This window comes from Protopterus annectens, chromosome 2.part1 (genome assembly GCF_019279795.1).
Source record: "Protopterus annectens isolate FY-2018-M chromosome 2.part1, PAN1.0, whole genome shotgun sequence".
Taxonomy (NCBI): Eukaryota; Metazoa; Chordata; order Ceratodontiformes; family Protopteridae; genus Protopterus; species Protopterus annectens.
Genome location: NC_056729.1, coordinates 415526664 through 415549899, shown reverse-complemented (window position 1 = coordinate 415549899; position 23236 = coordinate 415526664). Strand labels below are relative to the sequence as shown.

Here is a 23236-nt window from a genome sequence, read left to right as displayed (position 1 = left end):
TCTTAAAGTCCACCCTGGAATTTAGACAGCTGGGGACTCTGTCCCATCAGTTGAGGACAGAATGAAAACTGCCAACACCAGATAAATAAGTTATGTACTTACCATAACATTCCAACTGTGTTGTCTATTTTCATTTTTCCTCAACTTCCTAACCACCAACCCCCATTCATTTTTCATTTATGAACTTCTGGAAGAATGAGTTCTTATAAGAACATCACTGTCCTTTATAATGAACTACTGATACACTCTCTTTCTAAAGTGAGTATATGCAGTTGTTACACTTTTGTTTAAGCATAGTAAATATTGTCTTTTCTAGTAAAATCAGCAAACAAGATCGGAGATAACGTAGGGTCGGTGCATTGGGGTAAGGGGAAGCTCACAAGTTTTAGGTTGCCATAAGCGTTAGCAACAACTGGGACTGATCAGAGTATTGGATCGTACCCCATCAGCTGAGGAAGAATGAAAATGGATAACACAGAAGGGGAACATTATGGCAAGTACCTAACTTTCTTTTTCGATTCCATAGCCCCCAAGGTCCTCTTCAGATCCAACAGGTTTGACTGTTACTTCTACAGTGGATCCCCAAGTCTTTGAATCAGACAGGTACAAGTCTTATTCCAGAGACATTGAGAGATTTCAGATCCAAGCTCTTTGGATCCAAAGCCTTTAAAGCCTCCTTCACATCTTAAGCCTTTGGCTCTGACAGACTAGTTTTAACTCCAGAGAAAACTAGAAAGACTTCAAATCCAAAGCCCCATAGTTTCTATCACATCCTAAGTCCTGCTCAGAGCTGGCAGGTTTACTACCACTTCATTGGATCCTAAGCCTTCAGACCTGACAGACAAAAAATTTATTCCACAGAATTTGAAAGATTTTGGATTAAAACTCTTGGGATGCAAAACCTTTGGAGCCTCCTTCAGATACTAAGACCTACTTGGATCCGAACCTTTGGAGCCTCCTTCAGATCCTAAGACTTACTCAGATCTGACAGGCTCAGCTCCTATGGTGATTAGTCCCTTACCTTCTAATTTTCCCTTTCCACTCAATTTTTTCAGGATGTGATAAGATGATGCGACATTTCTTGCTGCTCAAATCCACATGGGGGATGTTGCCAATTCTGCCCTCTCATGGATTTGTGAGTGCATCTGCTAACTTTAATCTGCCCTTTTTCCTACCCAGCCAATGGTACCCCCCAAGAGGTTTGGAATAGGATCAAAGAAAGGTATCCCTCATTGACTCTTTTGATATCCCTGACCATTTCTATTTAGATATCCTCGGGTCAGAGTGAGTTTGGGACACCAGCTCTAAGGGGTTTTGTTTGGTCCTGACAATTTACATCCGTCCACTTCCCCTCTGAGTCTCGACCTTGAAATCCATTTTCCCTCAGAGGATGGGATCTGGGGGCAGCACCTACCTTCCTTCCTTGTAAGCTCCGGTTCTGAGTAAGGGGGGGGGGGCTTTTTCCTCAGTTATGTCACTCTTCCCCATATGTTACCCAGTAACTATCATGGATCCCCTCCACTTGTACCACTGAAACAGCCATTCAATCCTAAAGTTCATTTTAAGAGGCTACACACAGATTTGATTAAAGGACTATCCAATTCACTTTCTGGAACCAAAACTGCTGAAGCACAGTCTTCAGCAGTCTCTCACAGGCTACCCTACGGATGATATCCAATTGGTCCATAAGTCTTAGCTTGCATACTGCAGAAGGCATCTCTAGGGCTGTGGGTTCAGGCATTTCCATCAGGAGACATGCCTGGATGTGCCTTGATGATTTTGTGCTGTCTTTCAAGTCAACTTTCTTCAGTACTACCTTTGACAGTTCTCCTTGGTTTGGCCCCACAGGTAAGGACGGAAAGACCACATCTGTCGTGGGCGTACATTTTTCTTTCCTCTCAATGGATTTTTCCCAGTAATCAACTGGGAGGTCGATGTATGTGTTTCAGGAAGTCTCAGGCTCCTTTACAGGACACACAAAGAGACAGTTCCCCCTGAGGCACAGGAGGGAGCGATAATGGCTGAAAATGCCCCCGTAGCAGACGCCTCCATCAAATCCGAGGGTCTAGAGATACTTCACCTGTCAGACCCTGCTAGTACTCCTGAAAGGAGACCTCAGTGCCGCCTTCTGCAGACAGTTGGGGTTCTCATCTCTACTCCAGGAAGCATGGCTAAACACAACGGACGCTTGCTTGCAGAAAACCATTTGTAGAGGTTATATCACTCCCTTTTTCCCTTCCACCCTGGTTACCCAAGAAGCAGCAATACTAGAATTCAAGAGCAGCTTAGAGTTATCCAAAAGATCCCTCCAGACCTATAGAGTCCTTAACTGACTGAGGATTCTTCTAGTGCCTAAATAAATTAGGATACTGGAGACCAATTTTAAGTTTCCACGTACTGAACAATTCTGTTTGGCACACTAAGTCCTAATTAATCTTGGTTCAATCCAATTACACAAAACAAACAAAGCACCCTATAACAGCTAAAGGCAGTCCTTGGATAAAATGTGAAAACTGAATAAAAGCCTGGAAAAACCACCACGATGAGAATCGCTTCCTCCTTTAATAGAGACAAACAGGTAAACGAATAAAATCCAAGAGGCTCTAGTAAAAGATGAGCTCTTTCGGCTCTTCAGACTTCATCCTCATGAAGGCTGAAGAGCTGAAAGCACTCATCTTTTACTACAGCTCTTGGATTTTATTTGTTTATCTGTTTGTCTGTCTCTATTAAAGGAGAAAGCAATTCTCATTGTGGTGGTTTTCCAGGCTTTTATTCAGTTTTCAATCCGATTACCCTTTTCTGAGCAGGACAACTGTATGGGATCGACTGACTTTCAGTATTTGTACTATCACATAAAATGAATAGACAATCCAGGGGGAAGCTACACTTAAGGCTGGGAGCCAGCCATTACCAGTTCAAAGTCCTGCCCCTTGGCCTCACCATAGCCCCCAGGCTGTTCAAGTGTATTTTAGTACTGGCATCTCACTTGACATTGCAAGGATCCCACGTGTTTCCATTTTGGGATGACGGGCTCATTACCGTTCTGACCAAGCTTTTACTGGTACAAGCTTGAGATCAAATGCAGTAGACTTGTCCACAATTTGGGATAACAGTCAGTCATAATTCTAACCAACCTAAATGTTAGAGTTTATAGGAACGATGTTCAACATATTGTCTATGCTACCATCTCTACCCTTTTACAGAGTAGAGACAATAAGGGGAAGAAAATCTGTAGTACCAAAATATCAGCAGGATTGATTTCACAAGTTCTGGGATCAATGTCAACGGCAATATTTCTATCTCCTTTACCAAGATATTACTTGAAGATCAGCAATAGATACTACAAACACAATGATAAATTCCCTCTCTCAACCTATGTCGATAAAGATAGCAACTCAGGTAAGCAAAGGTTATTTTTCTGGGTGGATGTAGTCAAAACAACTGTTGCTAGGTCGTCATTTCTTCTTTCTCCACCGAAGGCCACAGTGACCATGGATGCTTCCCAGACTGAAAGGAGTGGACAATTCCTGGGGAACATACTCCAGGGCACTTGGCCTCCTGAGAAGGCCAACTGACATATACTGAAGGTGTGGCAATGGGCAATTTCTTCCAACTGCTTTGTAAGTTTAGCCCATTTTCCGGGGAAGTTCAATGTGATAGCTGTCAACCTGGACAGGTCCATCTTAATTCCTCACGGCTTGTCTCTCAGCAACAAAGTGATGGACATGGTTTATTCATTTGTTTGTTTGTTTATTCATTCACTTATCATAAGGACAATTTTCATTCTGTGCCCAGGAGTACAGACTTGAGGCAAATGAATACTGCACATTTAAATGGAAGAAACGGTTTATGCAAACTAAATATGTACAACAAAAACAAGGTGGAAGAATATAAAATGTGATAGGCATTTACAATATATCTTAATAAAGATCACTTCAGAGAGTAGCCATGTTGAAGAACAAGCCATCCTTATTGTTTTTTACTGACCTCGACTAAGATGGTTCCCCTACCTTTGACCTCTGTTTCTCAACTTACCTTCAATTTTAGATCTGACTTCAGAATTTCTGTCTCACCTGACAGGCATGATTCATCTGCACATCTCTAGCCTAAAGGTGACTGTGTAGTTTCCCTGATTACATTGATAGCCAGGCAACCTATGTTTTTTTTTTTTTGCCTGTCCGTTCCATTCTGCTATTTTCTCATACCAACTCTCTCGGAGAAATCTCTACAGAAATTTATGGAGAAGAATTTCCTTCGTTGAGTAAAGCAGTATCAGGCAGAACCTTTCCCAACTCTGATACATTCTGTCCTTGAATTTCTAGTGAATTTGTTTTAAGAGGGTGCTAGTAGTTTATCGAATGTTTAACTTCTGCTCACAACCTTTTTCAAATTTCCATGTGGGGTTTCAGAATTCTTCCCTGGCTTCCTTTAAACTTTGCAAAGCATTTTCTTAATGGTTCTTTTATACTTAGACCTTATTACAAAGATCCCATACCACCATGGGATTTAAAGTTGCTGCGGCAAACCTAGACAGTCTTCCTCTCAAACTGCAGCCAAAAGTAATCTAAAATTCTTAATCTGGAACACTATCCTTTTAGTTGTATTTCTTCCACTGGAAAATGTCAGAATGTCAAGTATTAAATTTTAAGTCCCCATCTTTGATTTTCCACATGAATAGGGACACTTTACGTACCAAAGCCTCCTTCCTACTTAGGGAGGTGTCAGAATCCAGCATTAAACACCCAATTAACCTGCCACTATTTTTCCCAGATTTTGCAAATGGAGAGTATACAATGCGAACAAAATCAAATCCTATAATGCAACAGAACTGTTGCATCACAGCATTTGAGTTTGTTCTTGGTTTGTTAGTGTTCCTGTGAAAATTAACAGTTTGTAAGAGTATATGCTGCACTTCCTAGATATTTACAGATAATGACGTTTCTACTGGTTTACCTTCATTTAGTTGAAAGGTTATTCTCCGATCATGCTTTTATGTGACTTATTTCCACAAATTTCAAAATGTGTACGAAATACAATGTCGAAAATGGTATAGTGGAAAATCCAATTCCTTCATTTTTGGAACTGCAGCACAACATGCACACTTAAAAGACATTTGCTAATGTCTCCAAACATTGTTATGCACACTAACATTCACTCATTTGAATTTACAGCAATGGAATTAGACATTCCCATATCTTGCCGTTGTACTTTTGTACTTTGGTGGGTCATATAACTGACTCCTAACTAAATAAAGGTAAACCGTTTCTACCTGCACAGAACTAACAAATTAGAAAGACGTATCAGTTCTTGGCTTCCTTGACACATGACAAAATGGGCAAATTGGTCACAAACATAACTACAACTAAGCAATTGACAGATTATATTTTGTTTGCACTAAATTGCATCTCCCCCTAACAAACCAATACAGGCTCATTCAACTACATCTGTGACCACTTACACTATATTCCAGTCTAGACTACGCATGGAGTTTAGTTATGGGGCCACTACTTGGTCAAATTCTCATACCTTTATCACTCATTACAAACTGGAGGCGGTCTCAAGGGGAAGAGAGGCCTTTGGTTCAAACATACTCAGGAATAACCTTCATTATAATCCACCCAGAAATGTAGGCAGCTGGGGATTGTGTCCCATACGTTGAAGAATGAAAACTGACATCATCAGATGAGAAAGTTATGTACTTACCATAACATTCCATCGGTGTTGTCCATTTTCATTCTTCCTCAACTCCCCCACCCTCCATCCCCCTCCATTTATCACAAGTGAATTCTGGAGGAATGAAGTTCTTGGGACACATGTCCTATGTGCTGAACTCTAATTATGACAATTCTTTATGGCCTTCATGTCAAGTTGCAAACAAGACCTGAGGGATGTTATGGGTGGTGCATTATGGGTAGGGAAACCGCTCAAGAGTTTGTTGGTGGCCACAAGCTAGAATAATAGCCAAGTCGGATCCAAGTATCGGATCCAAACCGGGGACAAAACAGATAGAAAGTTATGGTTAAGTACATAACTTCTTTTTATGCTGGACTGAAATACAGTTGTTATAAAGAAAGAAAATATGTAATATATAATGTGCATAAAACAAAAAAAATTTTCACGTGGTTTGTTTTCTTGTCTATTAATGTAGGTCTGCGTATAACTTAAGTAATAATTTAAGAAAGGTTTTTTAAAAATATTGTCCGTGTTATATGTGCATATCTATTTCTAAGAAACTCAAAAGTTAAACATTTACTGAAAAGAGAAAACAATGCAGTTTATTTGTACATGGAATGCAGGCTATTACGTTTGAAGCTGAAAGATCCTATAGCAGATGCACTAATTTGTGAGATGCAGCTTTCTTAAGTAAACCAAATAAAGGGAAGAAAAAAAGACTTCTTCCATGTGCATGAAGGAGTAGACTAAGATGTGAATAGACGAAAGACATGCACAAAACGCATCCCTGTAATAAAAAACAAAGTATAACAAGTAGCAGCCAACAGTTACATGAAATCAACAAGATGACTTATTAACAATAATTATCCAGTGATATATATTTATACAGGTGGTATGAAATAACTTCTAGCTTATAACAATTCGGATGTAAGCATAACTTCCAACTAAACAACACAAAAAACGTATATCAATTAAAAAAACTACACCAACAAAGAACATTTATAGCTATCCTTTACAGTTACACTTTAAGAGCTCTTTATGAGGAAAACTTGGTTTCCAGTAACAAGAGGACACTACCATACCTCTCAACCTGGAAACATCAAAAATCTGGACAATGCCCATGAAAAATAGGTACAAATCTGTATGCTGATTAACATAAAATGCACATACATAATTATGTAGCCCCACCCACTCCAGTGGAATTGTGGGATACCAACTTTTAAATGCAAACTGAGCAGCAGACAACCAAAATATGATCATGAAACACAAAATAAGAAGTGTTTTATTTATATTAATATTTGAACTTGTGCAAAACTACAATATTAAAGTTCTCTTATAAAAATAAAATGTATTGTTTTGTAAAATTTGTACTAACTAGTCTACTTACTTACTACTACACACACAAAACAAACAAATTCAACAAGTACTACAATGGTGTAAAATTTAAATAAATAAAAATGAAATAAGATTAACTTGTATAAAATAAAACTTAAATACAAAATTACAAATGAAATTTTTACCTGTTAACTTACTAACTAAATACATAGTAAACTCAGTCACAGGCTAGCTCACACAGACATAAAATGAAATAAAAATAGCAACCATTTCAAATAAAATAACCAACCATTTTTCTTTTTAAAATACTCAAGTCACAGAGCAAGAGGAACAGAACTGGTCTGGCACTGGTGGGAGAAATAGGAGGAATCAGTCGATTATAAATTCTGCCTTGCAGTTCATCTATTTTACTCACATAAATGAAACTGCCACTAACAAATAATATAAAAACATTTAGTCACCCACCCCTCAGAAATAGCTGGGAAATCAACAAGGTCACCTTTATATTTTTGTAATTACTAATGATTATGTATACAGTATAGCATAATGTCTGTCAGGCTGCTGACAACAGTTAGTACCTGTTCTGCCTCCACTGGATGCTTTGCCTTAGTTTGATCTCTTATACATCAGTAACACATAACTGTAATTTGGCAGCATTTGTAGCTCATGAAAATAAAAGAAAAAACATTTTCTAAAAAAAAAAAAAAACTTTGCGTGCATATAAATTTACTTTTTTTTACCTGCTGGTGGTGGTGGAGCCGGGGGAAGAAGCAGCAGATGAAATAAAGTTTTTCATGATCACCGCCCCACAGCTCCGTGTCCGTTCCACTGTGTTCTTACTTCTTAACTTGTTCAATTGCAGTTTTTGTTTTGCTGCTCTGAGCCTCTCTGAGTCTGACTGCTGCCGGTGCTGGGGGAGTTCAGGAACTTCAGGTGGATTCAGGGTCACCGACAGTCACACAGCACACACACATTTATTTTAAATAAAAAAAAAATGCCTGCTGCTAGACTAGTAAATTAAATTTACCAGTATTACCGCCGCACACCTCGTCCTTTTTTTCCACTTCCCTAACCTTTCCGTTCCCTTGGTTGTTAAACGTCTTCAGTTCAAACTGTTCTGCGTGGATCTGCCCCACCCCTCTCTCTCTTTATTCCCTATCCCAGACAGGCAGTTGCAGCGTGCTAGACACATGAGTGAGGACGAGACCAGCACTTGTAAACAAACTGGTCTCCCTCACTCACTCAGGTTGGCATGGCAGGCACGCACAGCTAGATAAGTAGTCTCATCTGCAAAATAGGTCTGTTCTGGTCTGGTTAACACCACGCACGGCACGACAGACATGTCTTCTTCATTCATGTGTTTATCCATCCTAATGCCTGTTGAAAATATATACTGTGTTACTGTCTGTTCAACTGTTGTCTTGTGTTGTCTGCTTTTACTGCTTGCTTTAGTGAGCTCAGGACAAGGGCTTGGTTCAGGACAGGTTGGTGGGCGACAGTCGTGTGTTACTTGTGTGTAGTATACTACTGTATGTGCAAAGCAATGCATAAATATAATGATGAATGATACAGTGATCATGGTGATAGACACACACTGCCTCTGTTCACAATATGTTCGTCAGCTTATCAGCTAGCTGGGCAAACAGTTACTATAAATTTAATAAAAGCAAACTAAAAGAACAAACTTTTTAAAATAGTGAGATTATATGAGATTGAGACATGACAATGACAGACAGTGACAGAGAAATGTTGCTTGTTACTTTTATGTTGAACAGACTTGCCAAAACACAGTGGTGGGTACTTGGAAGGGACTGGAAGTTACACAGTAAAACAGGAAGGAATCAAAGGATTCATCAGCCTCAGCTGAATTCTGACAGGCTGCTCACGAAGCTGATGTCACACGCACGCCTACGTGTGATGACATCAGTCCTAAAAAAAAACATGGAAAAAAAAAAAAAAAAAAGGCCGGGAAATTAAGGTGTGCCACTCGGGAATCGTGGCAACCCATTTGGACCCAAAACCCAGAAATAACCGAGTGATTCGGTACGGTTGAAAGGTATGGACACTACTGATTAAGATTGTTGAACTTGAATTGATGCTAGAAATAATCTAAAACACATACAGTGGCTTTATCTGTTAAGTGTAATTCATGGTAAAGAGTCTGCTGAACAAGCACTTGCTTCCTATGAAGGCCATCTCAAGGAAGCCAATTTTTTTTTGACAACAATGTGATGGCATGGTAAGCCTCATGACGGGCTTCTAAACTGACACTCTCTCATCTTGCGAGGTTAAACCCTAATGATGTCTCAATCATGTGACACATGAAAGTATCTAATTTTGCCTCTTCGTGTTCATCTTAACGGCAAAACCTTCCTACATCCAATTTACTAAAAGGAATTATTTTAAAGCGTCATGAGAGGCAATACAACTGTCAGTAATAACTGAAGCTGTCTAAAACAGCCCAAAAGATAGTTAGTTCATACACAATGGTGTGCCAATTGTCATAATTTCACACTTTGTTAAACACCTCAACAACCAAACAATATGGACAAAATTACCTGGAGACGTATTAAAGATAAAAGATGGAAGAAAAAAAAAAAAAAAAAAACAGTACATATATGGAAACACACACTGGACATTTACAGGTGTAAGCTGTCTACAAAACATTACAAGATTTTCATGAGCTTGCTGATTCTGACTTATGAAATTCATTTTTTAAGAGTAATTTGAATATGATAGATGATCCATTTGTAAAGATAAGTCTGTGCTAAACAATTTTGCTGTTTGTATTTCTGTAGTAACAACTGACAGTTCTAGAGATATAAATGCTTACCTAACATAACTTTTTTGTTAAAAGGCTTAACATGCAATGACTGCAAATTAGAAGTTAACCTTTCAGAGCTTTCATGCAGGCAGACAGAAGAGTAAACCTGCAAATGTATGGTTAAGCAGCAAACTTCCCATTACAGGCACATCCACACTCAGCCTTAATCTCTACAAACCACTCAAATCTAATCCATGCACACCTTCTAATATGACCTGACACAGCAATCCTTAAACAACAGTCATTTTGAGTATGGGCAGTATTTCTATTTGCTGTTATAGGTAGCTACTGTAAAGCACAGTTGTGTAAGTAAACTTACCCTAACAGGTGAGGATGAAATGAACACTGCTGCAGTAGGTTAAACTATATGGGTTCTATTCTGCATAGGACATAACAGCCAGCCAGCTTCCAACACTTCAGGTCACATTCCAAACACCCAAACCATTAGTCAGCTTAAGTAGAGCTGGCTAAAAAGACTGGTTAACCACTGAAACACCACAAAAGTTCAGTTTCCCAGTTCAAGTCATAAAAGTCCCGTAACTGCATAAATCCAGTATTAAGCATACAATCAATTAGTAAGTTATAATTCCCAGATGAATTAACTACATTATTATACAATGTCTCCCCTAAAACGTGCACGCTGATTGGCCAGCTCAACCAGCGTGCCCGTTGTAAATCCCTCAATATACTAACGGAAAAAGGTCCGGTCGCCCGGACTTTTTCCGTTAGTATAAAACACTGTCTCGCTATGTTAAAAGAGTTTAACATAGCGACACAGGTTTAAAAAAAGCAACGGAGATCTCCGTTGCTTTTTTTTAAAGCTGTCTCGCTATGTTAAACTCCTTTAACATAGCGACACAGTGTGTAAAAAGCAACGGAGATCTTGCGATCTCCGTTGCCTTTTTTTTTTAAAGCTGTCTCGCTATATTAAATGGGTTTAACATAGCGATACAGCTTTAAAATAAGCAACGGAGATATCCGTTGCTTATTTTAAAGCTGCCTCGCTATGTTAAACCTATTTAACATAGCGAGACAGTTTTTTTAAAAAAAAAAGCAACGGAGATCTTGCGTTCTCCGTTGCTTTTGCCCACAGCTCTGATGTACTGCATAGGTATGCGCAGTACATCAGAACTGCCGCAGAATACCAGACAGCTGCGGAAGGGCAGTAAAGAGGCATTATACAATGCCATTATTTAAGAAAAGTAATTATTTCTTTTCTTAAATAATGTCAGTGTATAATAGCAATAACCCACTTCTGGGTGTGGGTAATGCTGGATTTACCCACGGTTGGCTTTGTTTGGTCCCGAGGGCGACCAAACCACGCCAACCGTGGGTAAATCCAGCATTACCCACACCCAGGCGTGGGTTATTGCTATAGTAAATAAGTATATTAAAATAAAAAGCTAACATAGGCACATTTTTTAAATAAAACAAAAGCATAGAGAGGAAGGGACGTTCCCAAAGGGATCTTACCTATGACTGGAAGCTGTCATCCGCCAATGCAGTCTGCTGTAGAGATTCAACTATGCGAGTCCTACAGCTTGCACAAAAGACTGAATAACTGACTTTCTGTGACAGGGGTTAGAATTCCCCTGATAGGGTACTGACAATTCCTTTCCAATCACAGACAGTCAGAGGAGGGGATTCTGAGCTCTGGAAAGTTGCCAGTGTAGGTGTTTGCACAAAACTCATGCCACTGAGCAGTGTGGATGATGAACATCTGGACTAGACTGGATAGAAATTATACTTCACAGGAACACATGCATTTAACTGAAAGCTTTGACCAACATCTAGTAACTATTTCAGAAGACAAAGATGCATGGCAATGAAGTAAAAATGAGACACTGACACTTTCCTATGTACTTGTGGAAGAGAGGAATTTAGGGAATGGGTAATGGAAATTATTTGAGTTATTACGGAAGCCAGAAACGTCCTCAGAAGGGATAACTAGTGAGAGTGAGAAAAGGAAAACCGAGTTTAAAAACAAAGTAGAAGCAGGAGATAAAGAAATATGGGAAGCAACAGGAATTACTTGGACAAGCTGGCAAATATCAAGTACTGCAGAATAAGGGGAAACTCGCAAAACAGAGAAAGAAGCAGTTGCAGAGTGCGAAAGGGAAAATAAGGGAGCATTTTGATAATATGCCGGAGTTTAAAGGCTGGTGTTAAGCAAATATTTTTGATAATTCCAGAGCACAAAAACGTTTAGCACACGGACTTCAAAGATGTCTGCAGGCTGATGAACAGCTTAATTTCAGCTCTCCCAGTGTGAAAACAAAAACTGAGAAAAGGGAGCAAGTGAAATTCTCATCTTAGGTAACATTCAGTTACTGGCTAGTAAGTACACTGCCTGAATGCCAGTAAATACGAAAGTTTGAGAACTGGAAAGAAAATTGACTAGAAAAGATGAAGGGAAAACATTGCCAGTGAAGAATCTTACAACTGTTCAGCAAAAAACAGTTCAAGCTTCAACTCTTGTACAAGAGATGGCATCCAGTAATTTAGAGATAAAAACAAACTGGATGTGATTAAAATAAATGAAACACTGAATGAATATATCAACTCAAATAACAAAAGGCTGGCAAAATAAAGTTTTAACTATCTATTCAGATGAACTGATAAAACTGCAAAAATCAGAAGACGAAATGAAGAAAAAAGTCTGGATGAGTATGAGGCTTCTTAAGAAGAGCTGTTTCAAAAATAGAGTTGAAAGATAAGAGTACACACAGAAAACCTGAGATTTTCTGCTGTACCAGAGAAAATGATAGGGGCAGACTGTATTAATTTTATGAACCCACAAAATAGGCAACTGGACTGGTGTACCACCGCAAGGTTTGTTAAAAGGGCACATCGGGTATATACTTCAAACCTAGCCACGAGAAAGCAGCCAAGACCTATATTAGTAATGATGCAAACATACCAGCAGAAAGAGATGATCCTGACAAAATTCTGGCAAAAAGGGAAAGTATTAAAAATTAGATACAGCAGAGTGTTTGTGGGAAATGATTATGCAATGTACACCAAGCAGAAGAGAAGCAAATTTATCCCAGCAAGCAGGGAATGTCAAGAGGCAGGTGTGAGACAAGCTGCTGTATTATTCTTTGGAATATTTTTTTTCCTGGAGGATCACAGACATTTTATTATTCATTTATTTTACATTTGTTGACCGGGCTAGTCTAACTGGATATATGTCCATTTTCAGTAGAGGCCCGGGGAGATAAGCTCCAAGACATAAACAAAAAAAACAACAAACAGCAACAGTCATATATACAATGCATCATACAGGTCAACACATAATGTTCATTGAGGTAAAAAATCATAACAGTGCAAAATACAGGTACAATACATCATACGAGTACAGTACATAATAAAAAAAAAAGGAAGGCAGTTTATTGTATAGTAATATTAATAAAGGGTTCCCTCAATAATAAGTATCCACAGAGGTTGGAAATAATGTAATTTAGAGAGAGATCGTATTTATAGTTAATAAGGAAGGTATAACAGTTATTGAGAAGTATGGGGTAGACAGAGCCAAGTTTGAAGAGATAGATGACTAGTCAAGTTTAGTGCAGGAGCATAACCAGTGTGTTCTGAGGAAAAGTTTCAGTCTGTTTTTGAAGAGTGATAAAGAGGCAAGTGAGGAAAGGTCATTGGGGAGAAGATTCCAGGATTTTCCAACAGCATTAGAGAAGAGAGAATCCTCAGCCCTGTTGTAGGTTTAGAGGTACATACAAGAAGTTTGTGTGATGACCGTAAGGACTTCAGATTTTTATAGGGGATGATGAGGGTAGATAGAATAGGAGTATTGGAAGGTTTATAAAGAGTCTTATGGGCAATGGTAAGTTGGTGGAATTTAATCAGGTTTTGTAATTCTAGCCATCCTAGCTGCTTTATATTAATGCAATGGTGGGTTCTAAATGGATTGCCTGTAGCAAATCTGACAATGTTATTGTAGGACATTTCCAATTTGATGAGGTTATTCTTAGATAGATTAGGAAAACTGGGTGAGTCATACAGGAGTGTAGAGATTAGATGAGTGTGAGCTATAGTTGTTTTGGCTGTAGGTGAAAGGAAGGGTTTAATCCTATAGAGAGAGCCAAGTTTTTTGTTGACAGTTTTTATAGTACTGTTGATATGGATGTCAAAGTTCAGATTGTTGTCAATAGTGATACCAAGTAGTTTGGTGGTTGGGTCTGGTGATATAATGGTACCATTGGTGGATGTAACAGAGAAATCAAAAGGAGAGGACTTATGAGTAGGACTGAAGAGGAAGAGTTTATTTTTTGGGGGGGTTCAAGAGAAGGCAATGCTGTGTGAACCACTGTTCAACTGTGTTAAATACCTTCTGGGTTAGAGAGTGAAGGTCAGAGATGGATGTGGCTGAGCATATCAGTGTGGAGTCATCAGCATATTGTATGCATGTGGCTTGGGGGATGGCTAGATGAAGGTCATTAATAAATATGGAGGAAAAGGAGAGGTCCTAGTATGGACCCTTGAGGGACACCAAGGGTAACGGTCAGGTGGGTGGATAGAGTGTTATACCATAATACAGCCTGCTGTCTTATCTAGGTAGGACTGGAACCATTTTATGGAAAGTGCATCTAATGACAGGGATTTGAGTATGTTTATGAGAATCTTGTGATTTACCATGCCATATGCTTTAGACAGGTCGATAAACAGTGCAGAGGAAAGATTATTACGGTTGTGGTTTTTGTTAATGCAATCAGGAAAGGAGGGCAGCGGTAGTGCTGTGTGAAGGTCTGAAACCATGTTGACAGCTGGAAAGTAAGTTATTTTGGATTAAGTGGTTAGGTGGACATTTTTGGATGCAAAACAGGGTAAAGAGGAAATAATGTTTAGCTAACAAAAAGTGAGCCAGCAAAGTGAAGGGGATTCTGCTTCACATTTTTCTGATAAAGACTCTGCCAGTGAAATGTTTCCCACTGTTCTAAAGGAAAATGCTTGAGAGACATTAAAAAGCACAGGAGCTGATTGGAAGAATCAACAGTTCTCTGGACTTCAACTACTGACTGGTGTTAGAAGATGATCAGGAAGACCAACAACAATGACATTAGTGAATAAATGAGAAACTATAAAGCGTCAATCATATTTGTGAAATATGGCTTTGCAAGTAAAAGTGACTGAGAAAGACTGGAGTTTTCTTGACTTTGCAAAACTTGTGGGTGGACTGTAAAGTATATACTTCAAATTATGCTATCAATGTTCAGACAGACACTAAGGGGGGGGGGGGGAGAAACAAGTAAAATAAATCCCAGCAACAAGATAAGAAAGACTCAACACAAGCAAGCTTAAGTTAATATTATGCTGTGATCTTGGGCTGCTGAGGTGGGGATGGGGGGTATAAAAGTGTACCGATTATATGCATTTTATTATATATAGAATTAAGACAATTCCCATGTTTTTACAAGTGTGTGTGGCTACATTAATGTCCTTGACAAAAGCTATAGTCAAGTTTTGTGTAAAAAAAACAAAACTGAAAATAAGACAAAATGACAAAAGCAACAAAAATGCAAAGTTTTTAGCATCTGCAAAGATATTAGCTTCTGTTTTTTTTTTTCCATTAGCAAACGATCTCAGTGGGAGACAGTCTACAGCTGAGGGCAAATCGTCCAGTGGAGTTTTGCACATTGTGCTCTGACTTAAATATACAAAGATTCCCTCATGAAGTTAGAGTTGCTAGTCTTTTTTTTTTCTCGTTGCTGACTACATTTATATGGAATCAAGCTGTCTGTAGGTGCAAGAAATTAATCTTTAGAGTTCTGAATAATCTTTGCTGAGGGAAATGCAAAATTTAAAGGTGCAATAGCAAGCAATTCGGTAGAAAGTCTGAAATTCAGGGAAGTGAACAAGATACAAGCAAGATTTGAATTGCCTAGTTACAGTATGACTTTATTAGGTTTAATTCTATTGGCTGCCATAAGAAATATTAGAAAATGTAAATCAGAATCTAAACCAACTATATCTGGTGTACTGAATATTGTAAGAGAGATGAAAGAACTGGAAATTGGATCTTTAGAAAAGAGAAGGAATAAATTAAAGAAAAATAAACGGAATTTGTGGGCACGATACATGCCAAAATAATGTTCAGGGGAGAACTGAGATTTAACGAAAAGCAGGAGCTGACCAATTTATACAACTTTGGAGTGAATATTAATGGTTGCAAAGAAAGAAAACATATGCAATACCATTATGTATAAACATGAAATGTGTTAATATGTTTTTTCTAAAGTATGTGTTATGTGTGCCTATGTCATAAGTGATAATTTAATCAAAGTTAAGAAAACAATAAGACCAGCTGAACTTTACTGAAAAGCCCCTTATTGTTAAAGCTAAGCATTTAAGTAACATGCATTGTTTCTAAAGCAAAAGATTTATGGAAACTTAACTAAAAACTTGCTGATACATAAAAAGATCTTTAAAAAGCTAATACATGAATAAGCTACTTACCATACATTTGTCTCCAACTGAAAACTGCATACCAGCAGCAATAGTATAGTCCAATTTTTGTTGTTCTGCAAAATAAATGTTATAATTGTAATACACCTGAAAACAATGCAGAAATGCATGAATGACGTATTACCTGGAACAATAAATAAAATAAACACATTCTTACCTCATCAGTCAATCTGTGATTAAACCAGTCTTGAAGCCTCATGCACTGAATGCATCCTCTCTACAAATCAAAATGTTATACTTTTTCCTTAGGAGTCTACGTTCTTACTGCTGGCATATGCAATAACACCAAATGATGACTACATAAGTGAACTTAGCCTCTGAACCTGTAAGTTCACCCCTGACAGAGCAAATGTACATGCAGCAACTATGAAGTTCTGATATACATCATTAACAAGGATTATAAAATCATGCATTTGACTAACTTTTAGGTAAGTCCAGAAACCAAACGCAGATGAAGGACCAGTACAACTACAGGACAACAGCAGAAGAGCAACTGGGACAAACTAAAAGCATGGATCAAATGTTACAGTACAACACATCTTCTATACCTAATACTGGGGTCTCTACTTTGTGGGTCAAATACTGGGATAAATCCAGAAATAAAGGTGGAAGGAACTAGAAAGCAGCCCAAAGGCAAAGGTTCAGAAGGCTGAGCCTTGAAATACATACATACATACCAAGGGGAGACTGAACTGAAACACAGACAAGACAGGAATACGATGATAGAGACAACCAACTAGCTGCAAGTACAGATGTCTGTTGTGGGAAACATTCTTGAAAAAGCAATGGAAAAAAGCCATATTTCTGGTAGTGTGGTCTTCATCGGCAGTAGTTTCAAATGTTTCTCCACCTGACAGCATAAGATAAGGCAGCTAGTAATCCACTTGGAAAAGGTTTGTTTGGCAACTAGCACTCCTTTCCAAAGGATGAGTAGTCATTCTGTCTTGCTAAACTTGTATGCATCTAACTCTGCAGTCTTTCCTCACATTATTGTCCCCTGCAAAGGAGGTGAATGGACTGCTTCAGAGAATCTGGAAAACACTTTTGCAAGGAAACACATGCTAGTTTTTTTGGGACATCTAATCCTTAAGAAACATGAGTTTACGTATCCCAGAGGACCTGTAGCTCTTTCATTCTACAAGTAGATACAATGGCTACTGCAAAGTATTTTCCAAATCATTAACTTCAATGCCAAAACAGATGGTTCACATGAGGGATGGGACATCTTTTAATCATGAAATTTCATATCCTATGGGGGGGGGGTGTCTTCAATGGCAGGTGGAGATCCAAAGCTCTTACTGCTTAAATAACTAGTGCTGTGTCACAATATTGCCATAACATAGGTCAAATGTGAATACATAAGTGGCATTAAGTGGCATCTTTACCTTAACCATAGAATCAGTGAAATCTAAACAGAAAACATACCAGAGATACATCAGGATGACCTGTAAGCACTGAGTGGTGCAACACTGGGCATCTCTCATCCCCAATTCTACTTGTCAAAAGTAGATGCACTTACTGGAAAAGTCATTTACTTCTGTTACTCTAGCCAGGCTCAGAGATCTAAAGGAGGAGGCAGAAATCTCACCAACCAAAGACTGAATTTGTTGCCTGTTATTGCTTATAAAACCCTTGTTTTGTTTTCTAAGATAGTACTGGCTTGCAGACACTTTGCATACTTAATTTCATGGATTATGCGAGTTTCCAAAGTTCCATCTTGATACCTCAGGGGCTCACTCCTTTGTGTACCAGCCTTTTGTCTGTGGAACCTTTTGCCTGAGTACCTTAGACTGATTCTGATGTTTTATAATTTCAAGTCCTCACTCCAGACTTTTCTATGATCTGGCATAAGAGGTTTGGTTATTTATTTATTTATTTTGTATATCACCTTTTCCCTTTGCATTCTTTGGTATCCTTCTCATCTATAAGGAGGCAAATCAAATGAATTTTGGCCTTTTTGGGATGAACTGATGGGTCAAAAAGGAAAGGAGGGAAGGCATTCAGGAATATTCCTTGCCACAGAGTGGAAAACATGGTCATAGCAAACTCCATCGCGCATTGCAATGCTGAGCAGAAGGGAAGAAAAAAGAAGTTATGTACTTACCATAACGTTTCATGTGAGTTGTTTATTTTGGCTTTATTCTTACACATGGGTTCAGAGCCAAACCATCGGCTCAGAGTCAGCTGCTTTACTAGCTAAAGATCTCAGAGCATCTCGAGGCCAGGCCCCTATCCCATGATGCTCTGTCCTACCTCAGATCTAGTTTGTTGAACCCAACAAGAACAGGTATAACTCACTAAATACTCCAGCTGGAGTAAGAAGTCCCAGAACAAGACGACCAGACCCCCAAGTCTACTCGCTCTTCGAGACCCTGGAGGGGGAAGGTGGGTGGGAATGTAAGAATAAAGGCGAGATGAACAACTCGCATGGAACGTTATGGTAAGTACATAACTTCTTTATGTGAAGTTGTTCAATCTCGTTTATTCTTATACATGGGTAGCGTCCCAAGCACCCTAATCCTGGGTGGCTCAAAGAAGTATATTCCTGAGGACAGTAGAACCAAAGGAAGCCCTGTCCACTTTGTAATGAGTGATAAAGGTGTGAGGCTTAGACCAAGTGGCAGCTGCACATAGTGTCCAAAGGTAAACGAGTCATACAAGCCGAAGAAGTGGAGATGGCTCTAGTTGAATGGGCCTTCACACCATGCTCTTAATATTTGGTTCGCTGAAGAGTAGATAAATGTAATGCAGTTAGCTATTTGCAAAGGGCAACTTTAGAAACTGGTAATCCTTTCTTAGCGTCAGCATGAGATACAAAGAGTTGGTCAGATCTTCTAAATTCCTTTGTCTTGTCCAAATTGAATCTCAATTGTCTGTGGACATCAGGTTTATACAACATGTATTCCAACTGATTAGAATGATTACTGAAAAAGGTTGGAAGTTCAATAGCTTGGTTCAGATTGGACTCAGAACACACCTTTGGCAGGAATGAGGGATCAGTCCTCAGTGATACTCTGTCTGGATGGAACACCAAATATGGAAGTTTGATAGAAAGGGCTTGAAGCTCAGATACCCTGCGTGCTGAGGTAATGGCCACCACGAAAATAGTCCTTCAAGAAAGAAACTTCAACTGACAGGATGATGCAGGCTCAAAGGGGGAAAGAATAATACGTTATAGCACAAAATTTAGATTCCAGGCAGTAAAGGGTTGTCTAACAGGCAGCCTAAGATGAATGATGCCCTTAAGGAAGGCCTTACTTAACCTGTGAGACATCAAACTAGAACCCTCAGCTCCGAGGTGGAAATTCGAGATCGCAGCCAATTGAACCCTAATAGTGGCAGCTGCAGCACCTTCGTGAAAAAGCTTAGATAGGAATTCCAGGATACTAGCAATCGGGGCAACATAAGGATCAATGCTATTCTGAGAGGCCCAAAAAGCAAATCGCTTCCATTTAATAGCAGACAACTTTCTGGTGGAAGCCTTATGCGAAGATACATGAATGTGCTGTACACCTCAGAAAGAAAAATCGTGTGACCTGGCTAGGTAGGGAATCGGGGCAGCCAAGCTGTCAGTCTGAGGGAACAAAGGGAGGGATGGAGGGCCCCTGACGAATGTGTCAGTAGGTCTGGAACTGGGTCCAGAATCCAAGGTTCCGCCAGTTGATAGTCGGAGGAAGGGGAACCAAATCTGACGAGGCCAAAAACGGGCTATTAAGATTACAGTCCTTCCCAGGGTTTTGGCTTTCTGCAAGAATTTCGGAAACAGGGGTATAGGTGGAAAAGCATACAGGAGTCCCGGGGGCCAATCGTGTACAAACGAGTCCCTTGGGCTGTCCCTTGGTGGGGAATTCAAGGCAAAGTAGCTTCTGCGTTTGGCATTCATAGGGGATGCAAACAGGTTGCAGCAAGGCTGGCCCCATCTGCAAAAAATCTTCTCCGCAACTTCGTTTTTGAGAGACCACTCATGCGGTAGCAGAATGGCTCTGCTCAGTTTGTCCACTATCACGATGGATTTCCCAGGGATATGTGTTGCTATCAGAAAGCACCCGGTTGACACAGCCCACTGCCAAATGCTCAAGGCCTCTCGACACAGGGGGGTAAGATTTGGTTCCCCCTTGCTTGTTGATGTACCAGACCACTGACATGTTGTCTGTCTATCGCAATCATCCCTAGAGGCAGAGAGTCGTGGAAGTGCTGCAATGCCAAAAGCACCGCTCTCAGCTCCAGAACATTGATGTGCAACTGTGATTCTGTCTCCGACCAGGTGCCTTGGGCTGTACTTCCCTGAAAAAGCCCCCCCCATCAGTGAAGCGTCCATGGTCACCATGGCTGATGGCGGGGGGAGAACAAATGGTCGACCCACTGTAACTTGTTGGCTGGTCAACCACCAGCGAAGATCCTTCTTGCAAGAGTCCGTAATCATGATTAAGAATGACATGGGAAGTTGTTGGCAAGACCACTGGGTGACTAGTAACCACTGGAGAATCCTCATGTGCATACATCTGAGAGGAACTGCTATGAGCGTAGCTGCCATGGTGCCTAGTAGCTTCAGTACTTGATGGGCTGGTACTTTTCTCCTCTGCAAAATGTCCGAGACCTGGCTCCGAAGAGTGGTTATTCTGTCCAGGGGCAATTCTTACTGTGGCGGTGGTGGTGTCTAGTTCTGCTCTGATAAAGGAGATGTGTGCGATGGCGACAAAGCAGACTTTTCGAAATTGATAGTGATACCTAACTGAGAGCAGAGATTGAGTGTGTGATCCCAGGACAGAATTAGCTGATGCCTGGAGGCGGTGGTAAGGAGCCAGTCGTCCATATATGGAAACACTCAGAATCCTAGATGCGTCAAGTGAGCCGTAACCACTGCCATGCATTTGTTAAACACTCTAGGGGTTGTTGAGAGTCCAAAGGGAAGTGCTTGGAATTGGTAGTGACTGGCTCCCAGCCGGAAACGCAGATGATCTCTGGATGGCCTGGCCATCTTGATGTGGTAGTACGCATCCTTGAGATCTATACAGCACATCCAATCGCCCACTCCGAAGAATGGGAGAATAGACTGAAGCGTGACCATCCGGAACTTCTCCTTTTTTACAAATGTGTTGAGTCTGCTGAGATCCAAGATGGACCTCCAGTCCCCTCATCTTCTTTCGAACTAAAAAATAATCTGGAGCAAGTTCTGGATCCTATTTGGTCTGCTGGGACTGACTGGATTACTCTTTTCCTGCATCCTCTGAATTTCTATGGCTGCTTGATCCCTGAGACTGGGTGGAACGTCTGGGATTTTTTTTGCTAACAGGTGGGTTTTCCTAAGAATGGAATGATGTATCCTCTGGTAATGATGCTTTGTACCCAATAATCTGTTGTAATTCCTAGCCAGGCATCTGGATACAAAGCCAAGCGACCCCCGACAGCCTCCAGGGCAGGACAGTCGGGCCTCCTTTCAGGAGTGCTGATAGGGCTTATAAAGGAACCGATTCCTGTCATCCTGATTCTGCGGACCCCCTCTGCCACTGAAGTGGCGTTTTCCATTATTGCCCCCTCCTCTGCCCCTGGAGGAGGGTTCACTACGCATATTCTGGAAAGCTCCTTGGGACTTTCAGAACCACATTTTCCCACCTTTCTGCCCTTTTGGTATGGTCTGGTAGAGTTGGAAAAATGGATACCTACGGCAGATAGAGTCTTTCCCTCTTGCTCACACCTAGTGAGAGTCTCCTTGACTTTGGGCCCAAAAAGAGAAGAGCCATCGAATAGGGTGTTGACAAAGGAAGACTTGATGGCTTCCGCAGAGGAGCATAAGCACATCCAGGACCGTCTCCGAAGAGCTATCGCCGAACCACTGGCTGCATAGGAAATGAGCCGCATGGACGAGTTCACAATGGAGTTAAGGGTATTAAGTTGTGTTGTCACTTTCTCACAGACAGCTCCATCTGTATTACCCTGCAGAGTATCTCCAAGCTCTTTCAGGAGATCTCTTTGAAGACGGGTAAAATGAGTCAAACAGTTAAGCAATCGCATAGCAAAGGTTGCAGAACTAAAGATGCATTTCCCATATCTGTCCATCATGCTGGAATCTCTATTAGGAGGATGGACAGTAGAAGACATTTCTGACATCACCACCATGGCATCAACCGGGACTCTCTTAGTGAGGAGCATCTTGCCTTGGGGAGAGGTGCTAAACTTGTTGGGCCTCCGAGGGACTGGTTCCATAGAATCAGGAGACTCCCACACTCTTCAAGCAACCAATTCCATCAACTCGTCAAAGGGCGGAGTCACCCACGAGGTGGAAGGTTGAGACTCAAAGGCCTTCAGGAGCACCGACTCATCCTCAGTAGGGCTAACGGACTTGCCAGTCACCCCACTGCTTCAGGACTTCCAAGATATCAGCAAAGGAGATATCCTCTGAGGAGGACCATGGGGGCACTTCCGATTCCTCTAAGTCGGTGTCTGATGTCAAAGATTCCTGCAGGGAATCTAAATGCCTCCTCTTACACAGTTTCTTCTGGAGAACTTCATCAGTGGGGGCTTCTGGTGAGGTTTCAGTACAGCAAGGGTCACCCAATGGGGTTACCTGAGGCTCCGGGTCTCGACACTTCACAGGGGCCTATTATGTAGAGGCAGAAAGCGGCACTTTATGGGAGGAGGAGGAGGAGGAGGGACCTGACTAATGTGTGCGTCTTAAATGACATAACCCTCCTCATGGCATCGAAGGCACCACTGCTCCGACCCGAGGAAGCTACCGGTTCCGAAGAAGATGGCAACTCCCCCCGCGCCGAGACAGTGGGCTCGAACCAGGGGATGGAGCCGAGCTCATCTGCTCCGAAGCCCCGAGATGAAGGGTCGGAACCGACGCATCGGTTCGACTCCCCCCCCCAGAACCGACGAGAGAGTGTCAGCTCCCAGACTCTTCCAATGGAACTGAAGAAGTCAGGG

General features: G+C 40.7%; 1 protein-coding gene across 2 annotated transcripts in view; it reads right to left on the bottom strand.

Annotated features, from left to right (window-relative positions):
- OTUD4 (OTU deubiquitinase 4) overlaps positions 1–23236 on the bottom strand; it is a 2240995-nt gene that overhangs the window by 1027379 nt on the left and 1190380 nt on the right. For both annotated transcript variants that reach the window (XM_044062226.1, XM_044062227.1), the window contains one exon: positions 16301–16365. In XM_044062226.1, coding sequence (XP_043918161.1) covers positions 16301–16365 — 65 coding nt within the window. The remainder of the gene's footprint in view (positions 1–16300; positions 16366–23236) is intronic.